Raw genomic sequence first — 25,559 nt, forward strand, 5'->3', positions numbered from 1 at the left:
GAGACATAATTTGTTCAATGCCATGTGGCCACGACACTTGAGAACTGAATGTTGGCAGCTCAATTCTTTTAAATGTTATTCACTGCACAATTCTTGTATTACCTTCTACTATTCCTAGAAGCCCTGGACAGTTCTGGACCATTCAAGACTGACGCCTACCCACCTCTCTAAGTACTGACTCTTGTCAGGCCCAGACATCTGTAATACTAAACTGCTTGCAAATAATCAAACATGCCTATGCCATGCCTCTTTGGCCTTGCTCATTCCTACCTACCAGCGTGTAAAATACATACATTTTAAGACTCAACATAAAGGTCTCCACTTAAGCCCTCTGTAACTATACCTATTATTTAAACATGACTGATTTAATTCTCTCCCAGTTCTCTTGATCCTCACTGCTTGGCACACACAGATTTAAAAAAAAAAAAAAATTCACTAAGTGACTGGACAGCTAAACTCAGCAATTTGACTTAAATGGTACCCATTTGATGACCATTGCATTCCACTGTCTTTCATATCCCTATGCCCCCCCCCCATTTATTTAAACTCAAGTTATTTGCCAAAAAATGAGGTATTAAAAGAATTCACTTCCATAAGATTTTGGTTCACATCATGCCTAACCACAGAATGCTTCTATTACCCAAAAGGCTGCCTTTGATGAAAACGTTTTGGGGTTAAATAAGATTGATAACTACGTCATGAGGGATTCAGAACACTGTTTTTCAACTGGTAAATCTCTAGACACTGCATAGAGTACTAGGTTCCTTTATAATGGAAATAATAGTAATCATAAATCAAATTTCGTTGATATAGCCTACGTTTTCTAAATTCAGTTCATTTATCCTTAAGGAAACTTTGACTCCTATCTTTCTTTGCAAACCTTTTTGCTCTTCTTAAATCTTTTACCATTCCATTTATCCCCCACTGTCTTTTTACTACTAGAGATGATCAACAAGTCTTATATAACAGGTGTCCCACATATATTTGTGAATGGAATTATCCAGTTTTAGAATTACAATGGGTCCCATCAGAGTCCATCTCACTCTGCGTTTGTTCCATTATTTTTCTACTTATAACTTACATGATTTCATATATTTTGCATACAAAATTTATGATTTCATGTAATTTATGTAACATTTAATCTGAGATTTTCCAAATGACCAGGAAATCTGAGAAAAGACAAAAGTCTTAAAATTCTCTTTAAACATAATAGTTTAGTTACTTGAGTAACATGGTATTTAAAAAGCAAAGGTATTCTCTAATAGTTGACTTGAAGACATGTTTTAAAATTTTACATATATCAACATCACTAGACGGGCACAATGGCACATGCCTATAATCCCAGAGGCTTGGGAGTCTGAGGCAAGAGTTCAAAGCCAACCTCAGCAAAAATGAGACACTAAGCAAATCAATGAGACCCTGTCTCTAAATAAAATACAAAATAGGGCTGGAGAGTGGCTTAGTGGTCAAGTGACTAAGCTCAATCCCCAGTATCCCCACCAAAAAACAATATCACCTATGAGCATAGCACTCATTGATAAGCTCACAGTAAAGGCATATCCTATGCAGTTTATCAACAGATAGGAACAACTTAAAGGGAATGTTGTCCAGATTGCCACAATGATATCAAGTATGTTTTATAATTATGACATATAAAATCCAAGTAAATCATCAACCATCATTCTTCTTCACTGCAATAGAAAAGAATTATATATTTTATTTAGTATGTATTATATATTAGGCCATGGGATAAAAGCAATTAGACAAGAATGACAGAAAATACTAACCTCATTATGATTTTTATTAACTAAGATATAACCAAGACTAACAAGTGTTCAGTGAAATGAATCTATAAAGCATGATATAATTTTAATTTAATAAATGATATGTTAAAAACATTTTCTGACTAGGTATTCTTTCTCTTATGAACAGACCAATTTAGTCAGCAGGCACTTATGTAAACAAATTAGTTAAGGGCATAAACTCAAACTAGATCAGCAAACTGAATTCAGGCTGTTCAACTTATTAACAAAGTTCTCTGCCTCTTGTCTTATTTACATAATAACAGTACCTTACTTCAAAGGACTACCATGAAAATGAAAGCAGATTAACAAATATCAATAAATTGCTTAGGATACAGTGTTATATAGAGCGAGCATTAATAAAAACTAGTAACTACTATTATTTATTAAAGTAATTTAAAAATATATGATAGGCTGGGGATATTTCTCAGTAGTAGAGCACTAGTTTGGCAAACATGAGACCCTGGGTTCAATTTCTAGCATCACAAAAAAACATTTTTTAAAGAAAAAATATGATCTACCTGGTTTTCTCACAGTATGTATGTATCAACTTTAAATAAATCATTATTTCCATTTTGGAAAAAAAACAAAGCAAAACATTCTATGGTAAAATGGCTGTAATTTAGTATACCTGAGCAGTTTCTACTTTCAATTTATCAATATTAAGAGTGTTTCTCTGTAATCCACTGGCAGCCAATGATAGAAGTTGCTTCAGAGCTTTAATATCTTCTTGTACTTTAAGCATTGCTTTTGAAGACATTCTACTAATTTCTTCTTGGACCTGTTTTTGTTCCTTCACAAATTTCCTTTACAAAAAATAAATAATAGATAGATAAATAAATAAATAAAACTGAGAATTTAAAAACTGTGGTACTGGCAAAAAAACAAAACACTTAGGATCAATGGAATAGAAGACCCAAAAAAAAGACAAACCCATAGAAATACAGTCATTTGATCCTTGACAAAGGCACCAAAAACTTACACTGGAGAAAATATAGGGTTTTTAACAAATGGTGCTGGGAAAATTATATATGCATATGTAGAAGAATGAACCTAAATCTCTCTCATACTACAAAAAAGTCAATTCAAAATAGATCCACCTGTAATCCCAGTGGTTCGGGAAGAGGCAGGAGGATTGCAAGTTCAAAGCTAGCCTCAGCAAAAGTGAAGCACTAAACAATGAGACCCTGTCTCTAAATAAAATACAAAATAGGACTGGGATGTGGCTCAGTGGTCCAGTGCCCCTTAGCTCAATGCCTGGTACAAAAAAAAAAAAAAAGATTTAGGAATTAGACCACAAACTTTGCAACCCCTACAAAAAAATGCTGGGGCACTCCAACATAAAGGCACAGACACAAACTTCCTTAGAAGGACCCCTAAAGCTCTGGAAATAATACCAAGAATCAACAAATAGAGTGGCATCAAATTAAAAAGCTTCTGCCAAGCAAAGGAAACAAAAGAGCATGAAGAGAAAACCCACAAAATGGGAGAAAAATCTTTTCCAGCCATTGTTCTGATTGTATTGATATCAAGAATATAAAGAAATCAAAAAATTTTAGAAAATCAATAAATGGACAATTGAACTAAACAGACATATCTCAAAGAAGACACACAAATGACCAACAAACTTATAAAAAGTATTCAGCTTCTTTAGCAATCAGAGAAATGCAGATCAAAACTACTCTGAGATTTCATCTCACTCCAGTTAGAACAATCACCATCAAAAATACAAATAATAAATACTGCGAAGAATGTTGGTGGAAAAAGAACACTCATACACTCTTGGCAGAACTGCAAATTAGTACAACCACTTTGGAAATCAGTATAAAGATTCCTCCACCGACTAAACATGGATTCACCATATGACCAAGCTATATCGTGCCTCAGTATTTATCCTAAATAATTAAAGTCAGCAATACATGCATCCTATGTTGCTAACAGTGCAATTCACAGTAGCCAAGTTAAGAAACCAGCTTATGTGTCCATCAAGAGATGAATGGATAAAGAAAATGTGGCATACACATGGAATGGAGTTTTATTCGATTGTAAAGAATGAAATTCTGTCATCTGCAGGAAAATGGATGGATGGAACGAACGTAAAAGCATTATGTTAAGCAAAATAAGCCAGATTCAGAAAGTCAAGGATTGTTATGCTTTCTCTTATACATGGAAGCTACAGAGAAAAAAGGGGGGAAAAAGGAGGGAGGAGGGCAAATCTCATGAAAACAGAAGGTAAAGCTGGAAAGGGGAGGTACCGGGAATGAAACTGATTAAATTATATGCACGTACAAATATGTTGCAATGAATTAATTCAATATGTAAAATTATAATGCACCAATTAAAAGACTAATCAATTAAAAAATAAGTTTGTCAGAAAGAAACAAAAGTAAAAAATTCATCCATAATTTACACACTAGTTTATAGAATGGCAGTTACATTAATTTTAATTGCTTTTCAACTTTCTCTTACTTTTAAAAACATTAACAATTTAAGCCAAGTTAAAATGTTTAGAAAGAAAAGATGTTCCCCCTAAAATGTATTCTAGAATTCTTTGAGCATTATTTATTTAAATATATTTGACACTCACTGGAGATTTTCAACATCCTGGCAGATGACAGGAGGTAGATTTTCATCCTTCAGTGCCTTACTATCCCTAAGAAAAAAAGCCACAAATGTATTAATACCATTCAGATTTTAGAAAGTTGACATTAAATTTTACTATACTATATGTTAAGATTCAAGAAAATATTGCAAATGTTCTCTACTTAGAGCTTCCTTGGATGATTTCAAAATAAAAAAAAAAATTTCCTGACCTAGTTCCAGCAATTTATTTGAAATTGACATTTCTTAATTAAGAAGAGTGGCAGCTACTATAAATATACTTAAAAGCTTTTAACTAAATTCTAAGGAAAAAAGAAAATACTAATGACTGGATGAGATGCTGAACTAAATTCCCTCTGGCTAAAAGATTCTATGACTGACATTTTATTCAGTTTGAATAATTAAAGCAATAATAACACAAAGTCTATATAACTTCTCATGAGATGCTCTAAATACTTTATTATAACTTCAGTTTGTTCTTCAACATGCATTGAAATGGGAAAATAAAAGCAAGGGACAGTTTAAGGGAAATACAAATAATTAATGAAGGCAGAACAACTAAAATTTGGCATGCTATAATGAAATCATGAGTTAGATTTTATAACCTTAGACAGATCTCAGTCTGTTCCTTCATTTCAATTTTTTAAAGTTTCAGATTCTAGAGCATTTTGTATTTTGAGATTAGGGACACTCAATGTGTATATTCCATACAAATATCCCCACATCTGAAAAAGTCCAAAATCTGAAACACTTCTTGTCCTAAACATTTTGTATAAGGGATACTCAATCTGTATTAGGCTAAAATATACACAAGAAGTTTGTAGAACAGCAAATTTGATCATTTATTTATAAATAGCTTATTTAATACAAATTGTGTGAGAAAACATAATTTGCAATAAAAATAATGACCAAGTTCAAATATATATTTCAAATGTATGTATGTATGTGTGTGTGTATATATATATATATATGATGTATATGAAAACTATTTTCTTTAATGAAGATACCAATAAATAAAAAATAGTCCTGGCATAATAATTTACATATGTAAGCAAGATGTTTTAAGGGCTGCACCATATAATCCATGGTTCAAGATGTTTTAAGGGCTGCAGATTACATACTATTAAGCTTGTGCTTAATTAGCATGCACCAAGGCCTTTGGTTCAAAACCCAGCACCAGAAACAAAAACAACAAAAACTGACAAACTTATATGCTTATTTACATTATCTGGGGAAAATGTCAATCACCTTTCTAAAAAGAAATGTTTTAAAGTTTTTTAATAACTAAAAATTGAAGATGTGATGTGACCTATCACAATCTTTCTAGAACATACATTTATTATCTTATTTTTGACGAATGCTTGTTAAAAGTGTCTCTTCCTTCTAAATGTGTACCTGGTTCTATGTATTTCCAACTATACCATCTGCCTACAAATTTAATAAATAAAACTCTTGATTAAAATATTTTAAATTATAAACTTACTCTGGTCTTGTTCCTGTTTTGTCACCTAGAAAATTCAAGAAGCTTCATGTAAAAATAGGTAATGTAACAACATATTCCAAACGTTTTAAATGAACACAAATTAAGGTATAAATATAAATGGAAACATTTCTTAGCTTGCCTCTTAAACATTGCTCAATGAAATGACTTGTTATGAACGCAGTGTTATCAAGGAGATGTGTACAAAGCCAACGTGTTCCACAGCTGATCTGCACCTGCTTCTTTCAAGGACATAGTTTTCTTTTCTCAACTAAAAATTTTCTCAATTGTTCCATAAAAAATATCCAGTATGAATAGTTTATATTCTCTACCAAGTTAACTCTGGGTAACTTTATCTGACACTTTTTAAGGCCCTATCAGGATTGAACACTAAGTCAGATTAGCATCCTGAATTTCTCCAATTCTTTAAAACAATCTGTCAATCCCTTAAAACAAGTACATTGAGAGCACTTTTTGGATCACACTCTCAAAAAACAATGAACATCAGTTTTTTAAATCTTTGCTAATCATGTAGCTAAATGGTGCCATTTATTTTTATCTTAGCTTGTATTTCTTAGACTAGTGAAACATAATATATTTTTCAAATCTTCATCTGACAGGTTTATTTTTTGTGAATTGCATACCTGTGTAATTTCTACATTCTTCATTTTTTTGCACATTTCTCTTATGATATTTCTCTTATTAATTTCTAAGAGCTATTTCAACACTTAGTATATTAATTATTTATCTCACAAATATTTATATGTTCCTAAAATTGAATCTATAAACAATCTGAATTTCAGATATTAAAATGTGAGAAAGTAAGCATCTAAAAATCAAGTATTTTATTTTTAATGTATTATTTGCCTTTCATCTTTATATGCAAGATTTCACTTTTTTCATCTTTCATCTGACTAGTTTATTTTTCCATAAATATTTGGAATATTTCATTAATTATAAAAATTTTTTCATTTTAACATTTCTGAAACTGGCACATTTCTTCTATAAATGCCTTAATAATGGTAATAAAAATAGGGCTTTAATTTTGTTTTGCCAAATAATTCATCAATTATTTTCTACTAATATGCTATTTCATTGGTATTTCATTTTATTTATGTACATACAAAAAACTAGAACTTGGGCCTATTTCTAGACTGCCAAGGACACCTTACTGGTCTACCTTGCTTTGCCTCAGTAATATACCCAGACTACTATATAACTTCCCAACACTTCTCCATGCTGCTTCTCTCTCCTTCCTACAATTATTTTCTACTTGGCTGCCAGAATGCTCTTACTCTTAAAATACAAATCTCATCAATATCCTTTAGTAGAGTCTAGTGGTCATCAGTATAGTGACAAAATTCAATGTTGCACAGAAAGTTCTTCAAGACAGCTGGTATCTGACCTTTCTGCTCTCTGGCTATACTAGCCTTCAATTAGTTCTTCAAAAGAGAAGACTTTCTTGATTCTAGTCCACACCAGGCCTCCCCCTCTTTACCAATTACTGTTTCCTATCACTCTCCATCTGGTTAAATCCCACCAATAGTAGAGCTCCTAAGCTAACTGATATAGCTACTAGAAAAAGAAAAAATTCTGTAGATTAGCACAACAACAACAAAAAAATCCTTTGACCAATATAACAGATTAAAGGGAACTGAGATGTGGTACATGTGATCATATGCATTTATTTTTATGTATTCTCTTTGCTCAACTCAAGCTTAAGCACACTATGAGTACAGGATGGTGTGGATAGAGGTAGAAAGGGGAAATTAAGTCCTTATATTTCTCATACTCCTCTCTAAAGCACCTAGCTGAATTACACTGCCAAATGCTTTTGATATGAGTAACAACATATTACAAAATATATACTATGATGACGCCAATATAAAAAAAATTAACAAAAATATTAAGTTGGATAAATAAGAGATACACATATACATTTAAGTGATCTACAAAAATTAAACCTTAATCAATACACAAAATTTGCACAATGCTAATGCTAATGTAAAACAAACTTAAAAGTAAAAACTATACTACTGAATACATAAGTAGAGATTTTTCAGACATAGGAATTTTGAATAACGTGGAAGTTGCTTAACAGTAGTGTTAGAAGACAAAATTACAGTAACATTACTTACTCTTTTTATCTGATGAGCTACTAAAATCTATACCACCAAGGCCTTCATTGCCTGCAGCTGAAGTAGCTGCTGTAGTTCCCAAAGTCAGGCCTAAAGCATTTTGTCCAAGTCCTACAAATAAACCAAATATTACATACAATTTTACTGAAAGACTTTACCAGAATTTCCTCTTACTAACCAAAGTACTCAAATGCTTTTAAGATTTTTTTCATAATTGATTTAGGAGGGCTGGAGTGGTGGCTCAGTGGTAGAGTGCGCGCCTAGCATGCACGAGGAACTGGGTTCAAACCTCGGCACCACATAAAAACAAACTAATGTATCCACCTAAAAAAACTAAAGATACATAAATAAATAAGTATTTAAAAAAATAATTGATTTAGGAAAATATCAAGGAACAAGTCTGGAGCATGCTTTGGGCAAAGATGGTATATGTAGTTTGGATAATGTGATGTTTCATTATTAAAAAGATCAGAATATGTGTTAATTCAATATATGTGGGCATTCAATGTTTGTTACTTTTGAACCTTTTCTACAAAAACAGTTTAAGTTGTATTATTTTCAGAGAAGTCAGTCCTATCTTCCAAACATATTTTGGAACTACACACTTTAAAAATAATCCAGTGTTAATTTATAAACTTTGAGCATAATATATATTAAGTATAACTGCATACTTCCAAGTTCTTTTCAGAAAAGTTATTTTAAAAAGAAATGCTTTAATTTACCTATTTAAAAAGAAATGCTTTAATTTACCTGGCTATACTAGCCTTCAATTAGTTCTACAAAAGAGAAGACTTTCTTGATTCTAGTCCACTACAGGCTTCCCCCTCTTTTTTTACTGTTTCCTATCACTCTCCATCTGGTTAAATTCCACCAATAGTATAGCTCCTAAGCTAACTGATATAGCTACTAGAAAACCTGGCAAAAGGAATCAAAATGACGACAGTTAATTCTAAGTCATTAATTTATATTTGAGCCAAGTAGCAAAATTTCAAAGGTCCTATGTTGAGGGACTGGGATCGTGGCTCAGCGGTAGAGCGCTCGTCTAGCACATGCGAGGTCCTGGGTTCGATCCTCAGCACCACATAAAAAATAAATAAATAAATAATAAAGGCATTGTGTCCAGCTACTTCTAAAAAATAACTATTAAAAAAAGTCCTGTGTTGATAAACATATATTTCTAAAATCCATGCATTCCTAAGATAATACCATCTATTTTTTAAAAAGAGAAAATATTTAATAAATATAACTAAAATTTTGATTTAAATTCTGGCTATGTGTCAGAAAACAGCTAAACAAAGAATTACTATATACCAGACAAGCATCCCTAATCCAAAAATTCAAAATCTGAAATGCTCTAAAAATCTAAAACTTTTTGAGCATTGTGTTGATGTTTGACTGGTGAAGTCTATGTAAATATTTTAAAATCCAAAAAATTCCAAAATCTGAAACACTTCTGGCCTAAACATTTCAAAAAATGGATACTTAACCTATGATAATTTTTTAAAAATTCAACAACACATTTAGATTAAGTATAAGCATTAAATATTAAGAGTTTGAGAAGAATCAAAGCACATCTAAAAACTGGGTAAGAAACATAAAACAACCCTCTCTCTCTCTTATTACTACTACTTCTGCTACTATTACTCATACTACTACTTGCGGTTATTGGGAGTCAAACCCCAGGTTTCACGCATGCTAGGAAGCACTCCGTCATGGAGTACTACCTCCCCACCCCTCTCTTATTACACAGATATTAAATAATTTCAACATAGTCATTGGCAAAATACTAAAATATCAATTCATGTGGCAGAAAATACTGAATTAGTATTTTATATATCAGGTTAATTTCTATTTTCTTGCTTATTATGAAATTTGCCTCATATTAAGGATTCTATAGTTTGTTTTTTTTTTTTTAGTTGTAGTTGGACACAATATCTTTATTTATTTTTATGTGGTGCTGAGGATCAAACCCAGTGCCTCACACGTGCGAGGCGGGCGCTCTACCACTGAGCTACAGCCCCAGCCCCTCTATAGATCTTTTAAATATTGGTTATAGCTAATGACTGTATAAAGAAATGAATATTTTGAAAAGTCAATGAGGGCATTGTGGGAGTGAGAAAAGCTTTTCTATTATTTGAAGAAATTGTATAATTATTTCACATAGCAGTGTAACATCAGGAATTTCTATTTAGCTAGGCGTAGCAGAGCACTCCTGTAGTCCCAGCTATTTGGGAGGCAAAGGTAGGAAGATCACTTGAGTTTGTAAGTTCAAGACCTGGGCAACATAATGAGACCTCAACTACAAGAAAAATAAAATAAAATAAAAAGAATTTCTGTTTAAAAATGCACAAATTAGGAAATGCTAATCTATCAAACTCAGAATTTCCAGTTACACTTGATTTATAATGACTATTTCACTTTCAGAAGTTTTGCAGGGCCCCTAATATGTGCCTAATACTTCACTTGGTTGAACAGGAGAAAAGAAAGGAAAATGACTTGACTTTTTCTATTAAAGACACTATTTCTTTTTTGTCCTTTCTTCAGATAACAATTTGATAAAGAGGATTTTCAGGTCAGTGGAATGGGAGGGTAAGGATGGTCAAAATAATCTAAAGAAAATTATAGTGTTCTAGTTTGTATTGATATCTCAAATACTAATCTTTTGTTATTGTCTAATTTTGTAGATATTCACAATATCTTGTAATATCCAAATCATGAGATGACTGTAACATGCAATTTTTACAGGATAAATATTTAAACATCTCTCATAAAGACTGATATAAAAGTAAAATGAAAAAAAAAAAAAAATAACAGAAAGAAGAGGCACATGGTTTTCTAATACCCTTTCCTGAAATTCCATAATGGAAAGTCATTCCTAGAACTAAGACTTTACAAGTTGCCTTACAGTGAAGTAAGCTATAAATGACTCAAAACAAATTTTTTTTTCTAGCTTGGGAATCCACCCAAGCCTTTGTGCATGCTAGATAAGCAATTCTACCACTGAACTAGACCTCCAATTAACCCCAAACTACTTAAATGCCACTTATTTTAAGTTTTCTGACTCCTTTTTTGTGGAGGAAAGAAGGATGGGGATTGAACTCAGGGTTACTCGGTCACTGAGCCAAATCCCCAGCCTTCTTTTGTGTTGTATTTAGAGATAGGGTCTCCCTGAGTTGCTTAGCGCCCCTCTGTTGCTGAGGCTGGCTTTGAACTTGCGATCCTCCTATCTCAGCCTCCAAAACCACTGGGATTACAAGCATGTGCAAATGCACCTGGCTTTCTGACTCCTTAAATAGGCTTGCTTCTTTATCTAATTTGTCAATATTGAGAAAGAGAAAAATGTATCTCTAAATATGACTAAAAGGTCCAATTATGTACGAAAACCAATTTTACATTAAAGGAAAACATACAGATTAAAGAGGAAAAGCAAACTGGTTAAAAGGCAAAAATAAAGATTAAATAATTTAAATACAAATACTTACTATTCTGTAGAGTAAATATCATCAATTACCTGATGCTGCTGTGTTTGTACTCTGGAAAAGTGAACCTCCCAAACCAGCTAAGGCTCCCCCTAAAGAAAGGCCTGTTGATGCAGCTGTAGTTGTGGCTGTTGTTCCTCCCAGATTATTTAGAGTAAATCCAGTGGATGCTAATGAAAAATGAGATACTAAGCCTTCAAATGGCAACATTACTTATGTACACCATAGAAAAATACAAGTAAAAAAATTTTAAGTTGATTTTCATGATAAAATTGGCTCTTTGCAAAATCTACTCGCTAAAGATAAAAATTATATACACTTTAGAAAAGAATAGTAGCTATAAAGCATAAACTGAGAGAAATAAGGGCTTCAGGTAATATTAGAACAGTACCAGGTAACTGATTCCATACAAGTGTTTCCAACCCAGGCTTCCAATTCCACTTTTACAATTAAACAAATTCTAAGCTAAGTAAGGTTTATATAACATTTTTATCCTTCCTTGTCATAAAATGGCTCCTTGAAAACAAAGCAGATATTAAAAGCTTTACATTTTACCTTTCTAATCCTGTCCTTTGCTCTACTCTGTAAATAAAGAAGACATTCCAAGACGTTCCCTGTTGTAGTAATGGCCAACACTGACTTGTCTTTACAAACAAAAAAAAGGACTGGGATGTGGCTCAGTGATTAAGTGTCCCTGGGTTCAATCCCAGGTACCAAATAAATAAAGAAGGAAAAGTGGGTATCTATGTTCTCTACTCACCTGCTGGAGTTGATGTCAGAGCAGATGAAAGAGTGAGACCGCTTGCTGAGGTAGAAGTAATAGGAAGAGCAAATGGTGTGGCAGATGCTGCAGGTTTATTGAATCCTAAACTGAAGCCAGTTGTAGATGCAGATGTAGTGGCTGGTGTTCCTGTTTTAATAGATAAAATCCAATTTTACCTTAAGTGTATACATATCATATTGGTTTCAATCAGGATCCCTATAAGTTTGTGATCCTATTTTGTGTCAACAGAATAAGAATACATGTGTATGCATGAAAATTAAAACAGAGGTTAGAACCAAATCATGGTGAATTCAGAAAAGAAAAAGGTCCTTTAGATTAAGAAAGGTGAAAACACCCCAATCAATATAATATTGTAATCAATAAATTCAATACCTAGATTTATATAAAACAGTATTTATCCTTTTTCCCCTTTACTCTCAAAAGAAAAACAGTCCCTCTCCTCCAAGACTATGCAAACATTCTCTAATCCTTAAAATACTCTTCTTTCTGGGTCCTGTCAGCTCTCAGATATCTTACTACTAGTTTCTGTGCTATTCCTTTCCCATATTCTTTTGTAGATTTCCTTCGTCTGTTGATGTCTTGATATTCCCTAGGGTTCCCTTAATGTCACCCACTATGGGTACATGAGACTAAAATGTGCATCTACCTGAATGCCCGTTAGCTGGCTCTACCTTTCCAAAAAAACTCCAAATAAATCTAATTTTGCTAAAGCCCCAGGCCCACCAAGGTCAATTCAATTATTAAAGCCAAAAAAGCCACGATTTTTTTTCACAGTCCTTCCTTCCTCTGAATTCCACTGGCTATAAATCCTGCTAATTCTATTTCAGAAATATCCCTGGATTACAGGCATTCTCAAAAATCTTAAATTAAACCACCTCTCAAGAACTACAACAACAGACTTAATTTCTCTGCCAATCTCTTCTGAACTCTATTTTTGGAATTATCCCAGTTACCTTAAAAACAACATCCTGGTGACCCTACCAACTTATGGTTCCAATTAACTCTAGATTGTTCTACAATAGTCTAAAAATCAGGCACATAAGTGACCTTCTAATCTGGTTCCAACCTGCTCTCAAATCTCAATTCTTCCTACCATTTCCACTTTTGAATCCTAAGCCCCATGAACAAAATGTTTTTCTTATTCCAATGGAATAAGTTTTATGATTGAGCAAACACTGCATTCTACTTCTGTCTGGAATATTTTCTGTCCCAAAATAACCCTATTCTCTTCTTGCTTTTCCTTTCATTGTATCGTCCTATGTCTATGAGATATTTATCAAATTACACAAGACCATATTATATACCTGCTTACCCCTGTCATCTCATATTAGATCAATGTCTTGCATGTACACCCCAAATTTCCTGACTTCACCATCAATACCATTCTCACCAACACCATTGCAAATACAAGCTAATATTGACTTTCAAGGCATCATGCATACTCATAATCACACAGAAAACAGTAACTATTCAAACAAGAAATGCATAAATGACCCACATTTGGGCTTCTCCTGAAACCACTGAGAAAAAAGAAGTCAGAAACTATGCTTCTGGATTGCCCTGATTACAAGTTCCTGCGAGAGCACAGTACTCCAAAATTATGTATGGATGGGTTTTATAACCTCAGATAGTAAGAGGAATCAATTACTTGCCCTCAGCCAATCCTGTCCAAAGCTCTGGTGACAAACAGATGTGTTTTCCATTGATGACAAGCTAACAGCATTCAAGTGAATAGTCAATCCTTAACCAATTTAAGAGCTTTTCAACATCCTTTCATTTTTTCCTTTCACTTTACTGTCACCCATTGTGAATAATGGTTAAGAGTCAAAGCAGGATGAAACCTAGTTATTTACATTCTCGTAAGCATACCACTACAGAAACTATTATGTTTCTGAGTGACAAGGGAATCAAAGAACTTTTTAGTCCAGTATCATTATTATTTTCTTTTTCAGTACTGGGGACCAAACCCAGGACTCCATACATGCTAGGGAAGCAATCTTCCACTATGCTACACCCCAGCCCTACAATATTTTATAGACAGCTAAGAGCTTTGTCACTACATACTTTATAAGACTGTCTAAGGCCTCCAGAGATTAAGACTTCTGGTGTGCAGCTTGGCTCTTTTCCTAATATTTAGTCAAAATGCTGAAAAAGTAATATAAAATAAACTCTGTGTTAAAAACCAATTCTGTATTTAAAATATTTACCTGAATTTTTAAAATCATGTATAAATCACTTTTTAAGTACTCAAATATTGAAAGGAGTACTTAGGATCTATACTCAAGGTTTTCTTTGCATACTTTCTTCTATATCCCAGTACTGTGAGATAAAAGAGTAGAAAGATCACTTAATTCATTTAAATTTTTAGGAAACCACAGATCTGAGATCTTTCCTCAAAAATTCTTACCCAGAGTTAGTCCTGTAGTTATAGTTGTTGCTATTCCTGAGAACAAAAAGAGAAATAAAATTTAAACAAGGAAGATGGCATTCATAAGGGAAAAAAACCCTCAGGTGTCGCCTCCATGGAGGCAAATAGATAATAGACTAATAAATACATTAGTCTATTAAGACTAATAGATCATGATATCTGCCACCATAACCACTAACACAAGAATTTTTCCTATGGCACTGGTTTTCATATTACAGGCTATATAATTTGATTAATAAGGAAATAAAGTTTATAAAATGCAAACTATTGCTTATAACAAAATAAAACAGAGGGGAAAAAAAAAACTACTCCAGACAAAATGCAGGCACACAAAACTATCTTAGGAAACTCACTGGTTGGTACCCCAGTTGTCCTTTCATTTTCTGGGTATGGCTGTAAAATGTGCTGCACTCCAAGTCTGAAGGTCAACACAAAGGTGGCGAAAACCAAAAGGCTTTGAGGACAGAGAAAGTAAGTAAGGATGCAAAAACTTTTTAAATGGTCAGCTCCAGTAAAACATTCTTCAACGCTGGCCGTCCCATACATGCTAAGTTAATTAATGTTCCAAACTGGTAAACTTGGCTTAAACAATACTCTTTATTAAGGAAAAATATGTATTATATAATCTAACATAAAATTTTAAATCACCTTAGTTCATTATATTTAAAGAAATCTTATATTTTTTGAGAAGGCCTTCCTTATAATCATAGCCAATAACTCAGCCTATCACCCTATTTCCAAATCCCTGTATTCCATATTCATCTTGGTATTTAGCCTTATTTTAAGTTCCACTACCAATAACAACCTCTAAACGGAGACAGAAGATGAAAATTGAAAAATAAATATCCCATTGGAAAAGGAATATCCCAAGCTTACTCCCTGAAAATATGAAAATCCTCCTTACCTGTGTTTGTTCCTCCTAGAGTGAACCCAGTGGCAGGCTTAGATCCAAAGAGTACAGTTCCAAAACCACCAGAAGAAGTAGACGTAGTTGCTGGAGTTGCAGTGCTTCCAAGAGTTCCAAAATTGAGCCCCACAGAAGGGTTGCTTGTTTATTAAAACATACACACAATTAAAAAAAAAAAAAATCTGTTACAGTCAATGTTTACTTAAGAAAAATAAAAATTAATTCTTCTGGGTTATTTTCTTTTTTATTATACATCTAATATACACCTAATGTTCAAAAGAAAACTAATAAATTCAACTTTAACCAAGTTCAAATATCCTTCTGTTCTCCAAATGTAAAATTAGTCTTACAAAAATATAATACCAAGCTTTTAAGAAAAGCACAGTAGAGCAATCAGGATTTCAGACCTCAAGATAATCATAAGCAAGGAACACATTCTACTTAATAGTTTTTATTTGAAAATGGCCATAATAAATCTTATAAATGTGTATTATTTTCCTTTGGAACTACTCAAATAGAGTTCACATTTCCAAATTGAATCAAAAAAATTAGAAAGCACAAAGAAAAATACACAAGTTATTCTAAGGTACCTTAGCCATCTCTCTATTGCTATAGTACATATTCATGGGGGTGGGGGGAATGAATCTTGTCACCAAAACTGAGACACTAGGGGCTGGAGGCGTGCTGGAGTGAGCATGTCCTGCCAAAAATTAAATGCAAAGCTAAATTGACATTTATCAAGATTATGTGCTCAGCAGCAAAAGCTCTCTTTAGTGAGTTTCTTGAATGCTTAAAGAAAGGATAAAAACAAATGGTATAACAAAATTTACAACTTTTCAACTGCTATTATCAAGCCTCAGAGGTGCAAATTTGCTATCTATAGGTAGGAGAGCATATTATGAAAATAAGCAAGAAAGTTTCACAATTTGATACTTCAAGAATTATGTAGGAGGAGCAGGGGTGGTAAAGTATTTGCTTAACATGAAAAAGGCCCTGGTTTCAATCCCCAGAACCAAAAACAAAGTGGGAAAGTTAATAGATTATAACATGCATAGCATAATGGGAAATCCCACTTATCTTTATTACTACTTCCCTCTCTGCTCCTCCATAAAGACTAATCACCATGACAGAACCCATTATCTTTCTAAAAAATCTTAATATCCTTAGGATGTTTCAATGTAAGGAGAGGCAGTAGAGGTTGGGTTCCAATACCAGCTTCCCCATGTGCTGGTATTTGTGTGACAACACTTAACTTCATTGAACTTTTATTTCTTCTTCATCTGCAAAACAGGCATAATAGTAGCCACTAAGTACGTTTATTTATTCTGGTTAAGAAATTGTGCATGGCAAATTCACTTCAATAAATGTTGTTACTGTTATCATTAGGAATGCTTATAAATTGAACTAAACAACATTATGTGCAAGATAGTGTGCCTGAAATTGCAAAGGATACAAAGATAACTAAGATAATTCCTACTCAAAGAACATGTTGTTCCTCAGGGGGATAAAATAACACAAATAACTGTAATCCAAGTCAAAACAGTTCTCCAAGTTACTTAGGTGCAGGCATCACCAATTCCATAATTACCCAAAAATTAATTTGGTTTTCTGCACACATTAGGGGGCCTAGTGAAAGGGTAGTGTTATGATTCAAGCAGTAGAAATATATACCTTCAATAAAGCAGATTATAATCAAGTGCCAAATTATGGCAAAAAAAATTATTGCAGTAGTTTGAGATAAAAGACTTATCAGTATATAGGGCATGGAGACAGAGGAACCTGTTAAAGAGCTAGGCCTTGAGATAGGACATCAATGCTCAGTAGAAAAAAGGAGGAGTGGGGGCTGGGGTTGTGGCTCAGTGGTAGAATGCTTGCCTAGCATGTGTGAGGCACTGGGTTCGATCCACAGCACCACATTAAAAATAAATAAATAAATAAAGGTATTGTGTCCATCTACAATTAAAAAAAAAAAAAAAAGAAAAAAGAAAGAGTACCCTGTTATGTATTAGTTTACCATACATACATGCACCCCTGGATGTCTGAAGAGCAGGAAGGAGGCCAAATTAGGCTGCAATGATTCAGTGACAATTGTAAAGATCTCTGAACGCTTATTGAATGAATTTTAAAAGTATTTTAAGAGGGCTGGGGTTGTGGTTCAGTGGTAGAGCACTTGCCTAGCATGTGTGAGGCACTGGGTTCGATTCTCAGCACCACATATAAATAAATAAAGCCTTTGGTAACTAAAAAAAAAATTAAAAAAGAAAAGTATTTTAAGAAATAGTATTGACTACAATAAAAACTAAAAAATGCAAACAAAAAAGCTAGGTGTAAGTTAAAAAGAAGATATTACAGTATTCAATGACTATACATTCAGAAAGCATAGGAAGTACAACTAAAAAGAATGCATGAACACATGGTTTCACTGATGGTAGTCTAATGATATTGTTATTTTGGATCTACTATGTGTATATAACATGGGCTAGAAAATTCACAGAAGTTTTTTTAAAAAGAAGCAGGAGGATCTTAAGTCAAAAACAGTCTGGGCAACTTTGTGAGACTCTTGTTTTAAATAAAAAATAAAAAGGAGTTGGGCATTGCGGAATACTCCTGTAATCCCAATAACTCAAGAAGCTAAGGCAGGAGGATCACATGTTCAAGACTAGCCTCAGCAACTTAGACACTCACCACCTTAGACCTGCCTGAAAAATAAATAAATAAATAGATAGAATTTTAAAGAAGGTGGATTGGGGATGTAGTAGTAAAGTGCCCTTGGGTTCAATCCCTAATTACCACAGAGGGTGGGGTGGTGGTGGTAATAGATGCATGGTGAAAATGTTTTCAAAAAATTAATCAAAATATGTAAAATTTCTTGATAACTGAAGGTACTACCAAGTGTTACATAACTAAAATTAAAAATATTGCCATAGAAACATATCAAAGTAAAATCTTAAAAGAAAAGAAGTAAAAGAAAAATTTCTTAAAAGAAAAAATTCCATGTGGCAGAAAAATTTTCTTTAAAAAAAAAAACCAAAATCTACCCTAGATCCAACAAATTATTGACTCAATCCAGGGCTATCTGCCAAGGACTTGATAGAATGTGCTGTGATAAAATAAAACTCCATTGGGCTGGGGATGTGGCTCAAGCGGTAGCGCGCTTGCTTGGCATATGTGGGCGGGGCACTGGGTTCGATCCTCAGCACCACATAAAAGTAAAATAAAGATGTTGTGTCCACCGGAAAAAAAAACTATAAAATAAATATTAAAAAGTTCTCTCTTTAAAAAAAAAAAACCTCCATCAAGTCAGGCATGTGATTTTACCTTCTTAGTCTGCCTCTAGTAGATTTGGGAGCTAACATAATAGTTAATTTACTAAGCATTTAGCAAGTGCCAGATATGATGCTAAACTGACATGCTTCAACTAACATCTCCAAGATAAATATACTATCATATCCCTTTTCCTTATGTAGGAACTCTCTAAAAATGACTTACTTCAAATCACCAGGTGATACTAAAAAAGTCAGGCCTCCTGAACAACATCTTGGCTGACACGCTGACTGTCTTTCATTACTTTATCCTAATCTTTCTAAAATCTGAGTAAATTTTTCTAATTTATTACTAATAATTCATTTACCAATTCAATAAGGATTTATTTTTTTAAGAGAGAGGGAGAGAGGGAGAGAGAGAGAGAGAGAGAGAGAATTTTTTTTTTTTTTTTTTGGTTTTATGGTGAATATTTATTCTTTAATGCTTTAAGTAATATTTTTTTTTTTTTTCTGTTTTGTTTGTATGTAATTCTCGGTCACTGATAGTCTTTATTGAGTCTGAAGCATTAAAAAGAGTAAATACATAAACTTGAACTCAATGTGCATGTAAATATTAAGTAGCTTCATAAATTTAAGCAAAGAAAATATATGTTAAAGTGGTTTACTTTGTCTATCTTTTCTACAAAATACCAGTTTGGGTTACAAATATACATTTTAAATATTCAAAATACAGTATATCTAAGCATATCAATGTTTGGGGGGAATTAATTTTTTTAATTATGTGATCATTTTTGTATATCATCTCTTACCTGTACTACTTCTTTTTTTTTTTTTTAATTTTTTATTGTTGGCTGTTCAAAACATTACATAGTTCTTGATATATCATATTTCACAATTTGATTCAAGTGGGTTATGAGCTCCCATTTTTACCCCATATACAGATTGCAGAATCACATCAGTTACACATCCATTGATTTACATATTGCCATACTAGTGTCTGTTGTATTCTGCTGCCTTTCCTATCCTGAGAGAGAATTTTTAATATTTTATTTTTTTTAGTTATCGGCGGACACAACATCTTTGTTTGTATGTGGTGCTGAGGATCGAACCCGGCCGCAAGCATGCCAGGCGAGCGCGCTACCGCTTGAGCCACATCCCCAGCCCAATAAGGATTTATTAAAGACCTTTTTCTATGCCAGGTATGTTCTAGGAACTGAGGATAGAGTGGCATATACTCTGACTCTGACCTCAGAAATTTCGCGACAGTGGGCTAGGGTTGTGGCTCAGTGGTAGAGCATTTGCCTAACACTGGTAAGTCACTGAGTTCGATCCTCAGCACCACATTAAAAATAAACAAATAAAATAAACATATTTTTTCCATCTACAACAAAAAAATAAAGAAAGAAAGAAAGAAATTTCCCGACAGTGGGAGACATAGATACTAACTGTTCATTCATTTACTAAATATGGGTTGAGGTCCAAGTACAGTATCTGCTGAGAAAACAGAATGAAAAGGTCTCTAGCATCATAGAGCTTACAATCTACTGTGGGGGTCATACTACAAGCAAAATAATAAATATTAACAATTACGATTTATATACACACTTAATATATTAAGATAGTATGATAATGGATATCTCATACAAAATACTATGAAAATGGATATCTCCCTTAGACTGACATGTCAGAAAAGGCCTCTTAGGAAAAGATCATTTCAGTACCAAAAGATAAACAGGGATTGGTTTGGTAGAGAGGAAGTTGTGGCACTCTAAATAGAGGGAACTACTTGGAAGTAGGAATGTTTAGCTTCATCCCTCTGAGGAACTGAGAAAAGCCTGTATTGCTAGGACAGAATTCTTCAAACTAAGATCAGGACCACTAGAAAAGATTAATTAAAAAATTAATTTTGCAGGTCACAACATTCTAAAAAATGAAATGGACTAGCATAGAAAACAGCAAAATGCATCCCATGAAATATAAGTAAATATGAACAGTTCCAATGAAATGTTCAATTTCTTATTTGTGCAAATATACTGGGTGATAACTTAAATGTTATTTTTCTACAGTGGGTCTGGATCACTGAAATGATAAAATGGGCCCAAGATGAAATCTGGAGAGATTGCAGATTATTTGGGGCCTTGAAACCCAAAGGAATATCTTTTCTTTCCTCTTTTTTTTTTTTTTTGTTTACTTCCTTCTAGGGATAGTGGGAAGTAACTAAAGGAGGAGCCAATCACTGATGTAAAAGGAGATTTGGGGACAGCAATTGGGATTCCATTGAACTAATCCATGCAGGAGCTGATAGCAGTTCTCAATCAACACAAGTAAGAGGGCTGGCTGAAAACCTGACAGGAACCAGGAATTTTTATTTAGAATTTGAGCGCCAAAGACAACTCTTATTTGTCTTACCATCCAAAATAGATCCTAACACAAAAATTTGTTTAACAAGTATCTGTGCCATGAAGGATAATAGCTTGTGCACTGGAATGCAAACAAATGAAACCTGCAGAAGCAAAGTTATCAGGACTTACATTAAAAGCATAGAGTAGCAGAGGTATGGAGAAAAGCTCCCAGATTTTTTCTGGCTTGCGTGTATAGTATGTGGTTCCTCTCCCCTTCCTTTTTTTTTTTTTTTTTTTTTTAGGGCTGGGGTTGTGGCTCAGTGGTTAGGCGCCTGCCTCACATGCCTGAGGCACTGGGTTCAATCCTCAGCACCACATAAAAATAAATGAACATATTGTATCCATCTACAGCTTAGAAAATATATTTTTAAAAAAAATTTTAGTTGCAGATGGACCTTTATTTATTTATATGCACTGCTGATAATCTATCCCAGTGCCTGACACATACTAGGGAAGCACTTTACCACTAAGCTACAACCCCAGCCCTCTCCTTCCTTTTTTAAAATACAGGTAATGCTGAAGGTGTTTTTGCCTTTTCAATCTACCACCATGTCCTTTAAGCCATTCACATCCACAGCTTGTCAAGTCAACAGAGTACACATTTCTTAATACTGAGTTCTAAAGATTAAAGTTTTCTATATTCTCTTCCCATTCTTTCTGAACTTCCTTTTTTTATGTTTCCACCTGAACTAGTAAGTTGTTTTGTAAATTAGTAAACGACAAAATGAACAATTACATTATTATCAGAGAGATACTAATATGCACATGCTACAGAAAATTATTACCAATAAACTGGGTCCCATGAGACACAAAGGTCTGCAAGGCTCGAGAAAAAAAGAATCACGAAATCATAAAAACACCGCTAGTATGTAAAGCTGCGAAGGAATCTTAATTAACAAGGAGAAACCATGATTGTCCTCCTCAACATCTTCTATTATTCGTCCCTTTCTAAAGCCCTAAAGAAGCTGTAATTTCATTCATTCGCTCGATTTTCACCTATGCCTAAGATTAACACAAGATTAAACTTTAGGAGTGAAACCCCAAGCCCCTTCACCTAGTCAGACCCCGCTGGGCAGTAACAATACCTGAACCATCTGTGAAATCCGAGACCTCACAGCAAAGGGATATTCCGCCCCCGTTTTCCCTACCAGGACGCCGGTAGGGCCCCGGCACCGAAGCGAGCGGGAGGTCCATGTCGCTGGTGTCTGGTCAGGTGCTTTCCCCCAAGCCCAGCGGAAAGAAATCAGCGGGAGATAAGATGGGGCACCAAGAGCGTCGCGAGGAAAGATAGGACCACGAAAGCGAAGAAGTGTGATTACCTAGATGCTCCAGTCCCGAAAGAAAAACCGCCGCCAGTGCTGGTCCCACCGGCCGCCACGGTGGTGGAACCCAGCGTCCCGGACCCGAAGGAGAAGCCCGTGGCCATGGCTGCCTCGGGCTGGACGCTGTCAGCAACCAGAAAAAGGTCGGAGACCCTCCTCTAGCCTTAAAGTCGAAGTGGACCGGGCAGCATTGTTCTTGGCCAATTCCGACTTGGCGGGCACTTCAAGCCCTAGAGGCGACCGCGAACCACGGCCAAAATGGATGGAGCCACTAAACCAAAGCACGCCCAACGGCCGCCGCGAGCTCCTAGCACGCCGGAAGCGAACCGGTAGCGCAGGGAACTCTGGGACCGGAGTGGGATCGACGTGCCGCGCAAGGCACCCTGGAACGCGGTGGAGTTGGCTCCCCGCCTACTCTCTTAAAAGGGTAGGGGCCCCGAGTTTTTAAACAACCATTTCTTCCTTTTGTAGTTCTCCTCCTTCAGTACTTTGTGACTGATGAATTTCTATCCTACCTCCCACTAAAAAGCATGCCAAGAACCCCAGAGGTGGGGAGGGCTCTAGTGAACATCCCTAAACCTCCCGTACAGAAACAGGAGGAGTCCGGCTTTGGTAGGCAGCCGACCCAATCCCAGGAAGGGAAGGCAGCGCAGCAGCTCCTCGAGGATTCAGAAATCAGACTATAATAATTTACTGGTCCCCCGACGAGAGCTCCACCTGGGAGCTCCAGGCCATGCAGAGTTCGTTTGGCCAAGTCGGTGGGACGAGGGGCCTTCGGTGGTTGAACGGCCCAGTGGAGCCCCCAGGCTGACTTGGCCAAGCTCCCAGGTCTCCTGTGTGGTGTGCGCAAGTGGAAGAATAATGTCTGCGGCCTGGCTCGGTGAAGCATGCCTGGGATCCCAGCGGCTTCGGAGGCTGAGGCAGGAGGTTCCCAAGTTAAAAGCCAGCCTCAGCAACTTAGCAAATCCTTGTCTCAAAATAACAAAGGGCTGGGGATGGGGCTGGCTGCGGTAGTAGCTCAGTGTAGAGCGCTTGCCTAGCATATGTGAGGCATTGGGTTGGATTCTCAGCACCACACAAAAATAAAAAAATAAAATAAAGGTCTTGTGGGTAATGTCCTTGCCTAGCATAAGGACTGCCATCTTAAGTGACAGCCACCATTTTAAGAAAAATGTCGCTTTCCCGTCCAAGGGCATTAAATGAGAAAGGTTCATCACTCCCTCATACCTACTCCACCCTTAACCGCCTGCATTAGACTCCCTCCCCCCCAATCCCTGAGCCTGACCCATAAAAGTCCCTAATTCCAAGCTTACTTTGTCTCTCTCCGTCTATAGAGAGATGTGCCTTAATTTGTAAACTGACTTACTCTCCTGTGTAGCTCTACCTGGTCTCTGTCTCTGTCGCCTGTCTCCCCGTTCCTGCTTTCCTTTCATTGTGTTCATCTACAATTTAAAAAAAAAAAATTAAAGAGTGACGGGGCTAGGGTTGTGACCTCAGTGGTTAAGTGCTCCTGGGTTCAATCCTGGTACCCAAGTAATAACAACAACAATAACAATAATCATGTCAGCGTTCTAGTGGGTAGGAATGCGTGTGGGTCCTTCCCAGACAGCTGCTTCGTGGCTGTATGGTGCAATATACTAGAGGAACTGCCGAATGGGAGCTATGAGAAAAGTACAGAAACAAATACCATATAAGGCAAAATCTTCCTTGAGCAGCATACAAAATATGTGGGATTAGAGATGAAATCCTCCTTCAGCGGGAGCATCAGGAAAATTTCCTGGCAGTTGTGCGTGTGTAGGCAGCCATCAGAATATTGGTCTTTATTTTTCCACCAGGTATTGTTACTCCTCCAAATGGTTTGCCTACTGCAGTCTCTTCCGAAAAAAAAAATCAATCCCAAAAGCACCCCTTGGATTTGTTCTCCTAAAGCATAATTCTCACCATGACAGTACCTTGGTCAAAAGCCCAGTGTCTTCTAAGTCTGGCACTCAAAGTCCTCCAAAGGACCAGTCTTTCCAACCTCTTGTCTCACAGCCACCCTTAATTCAACACTTTCTGCAGCATTGAGTTTGATATTTACCATCTGTTAAAAACTGAATTATGCCACACACACCCCAAAGATTCATATGTTGAAACCTTATGCTCCCCTCCGAATTCATATGTTGAAACGCTACCCTCCTCCAAATCCATATGTTAAAGCCCTATCCCCTTCAAATTCAAATGTTGAAGTCCTGCCTCCTATGGGTCCTTTGGAGGTTACTAAATTTAAATTAAATCACCAAATCGGGTCCCATGATGGGATTAGTACCCTTATAAAAGACAAAACAGAGCTTGCTCTCCTTTCTTCACCACATAAATACACAGCAAAAGGGAGCCTTCTGAAAGCCAAGAAGGTCCCTAGCAGGAACCCAATCTCCAAGCACTTTAGCCTTGATCTTCCCAGCCTCCAGAACTGAGAAATAAATGTCTGTTTTCAACCACCCTAGCAAAACCAAGGTACTGGAATTTGACTTGACCTTCCTTATCTTGAGTAGCAAAAGTAGAAAATAGACTTTATATTCTTATGTGCTACAGAAACACGACTCCAAGTAAGCAGTTTTAATAAGCTCAATTGTTTGGTCAGTCAACTGAAAACTTGACAGTAGAATGGCATACGAACACGCCAACATGTGTTTGTATAATTAAAAATAAAACTAAACATTATTGAAGTCACAGTGGGAATGATAAAAAAGGAAAGAGACACAGTTGAACTTCAGTTATAAAGAAAAAATTCATAGTTACTGAACAGGAGAAAATAAAAGATTATTGTGTGCTTAAAACTGACAATTTAAAGAATGCTGTTTTCAGTGAGGGCTGTAGAATGATACAGAAGAGAACGGTTGTAAAATCTAACATATTTCCTTTTGACTGAAGATTTTTAAAAAGATAAATCCAGGTTATTTTTGTGGGAAGA

General features: G+C 35.3%; 1 protein-coding gene across 3 annotated transcripts in view; it reads right to left on the minus strand.

Moving 5' to 3' along the window:
- Nup58 (nucleoporin 58) overlaps nucleotides 1-22,984 on the minus strand; it is a 52,171-nt gene extending 29,187 nt beyond the window's left edge. For 2 of the 3 annotated variants that reach the window (XM_027941537.3, XM_027941535.3), the window contains exons 1-9: nucleotides 22,604-22,984; nucleotides 15,617-15,759; nucleotides 14,692-14,727; nucleotides 12,261-12,410; nucleotides 11,533-11,670; nucleotides 8,022-8,132; nucleotides 5,887-5,911; nucleotides 4,390-4,455; nucleotides 2,434-2,608 (exon numbers count right to left, since the gene is read on the minus strand). In XM_027941537.3, the coding sequence (XP_027797338.2) occupies nucleotides 2,434-2,608; nucleotides 4,390-4,455; nucleotides 5,887-5,911; nucleotides 8,022-8,132; nucleotides 11,533-11,670; nucleotides 12,261-12,410; nucleotides 14,692-14,727; nucleotides 15,617-15,759; nucleotides 22,604-22,710 (951 nt within the window). In that variant the 5' untranslated portion in view covers nucleotides 22,711-22,984. The remainder of the gene's footprint in view (nucleotides 1-2,433; nucleotides 2,609-4,389; nucleotides 4,456-5,886; nucleotides 5,912-8,021; nucleotides 8,133-11,532; nucleotides 11,671-12,260; nucleotides 12,411-14,691; nucleotides 14,728-15,616; nucleotides 15,760-22,603) is intronic. The other variant, XM_027941536.3, reaches the window with a different exon arrangement.
- Between the last annotated feature and the right edge of the window lie 2,575 nt (nucleotides 22,985-25,559).

This window comes from Marmota flaviventris, chromosome 4, assembly GCF_047511675.1.
Source record: "Marmota flaviventris isolate mMarFla1 chromosome 4, mMarFla1.hap1, whole genome shotgun sequence".
NCBI classification, from domain to species: Eukaryota; Metazoa; Chordata; class Mammalia; order Rodentia; family Sciuridae; genus Marmota; species Marmota flaviventris.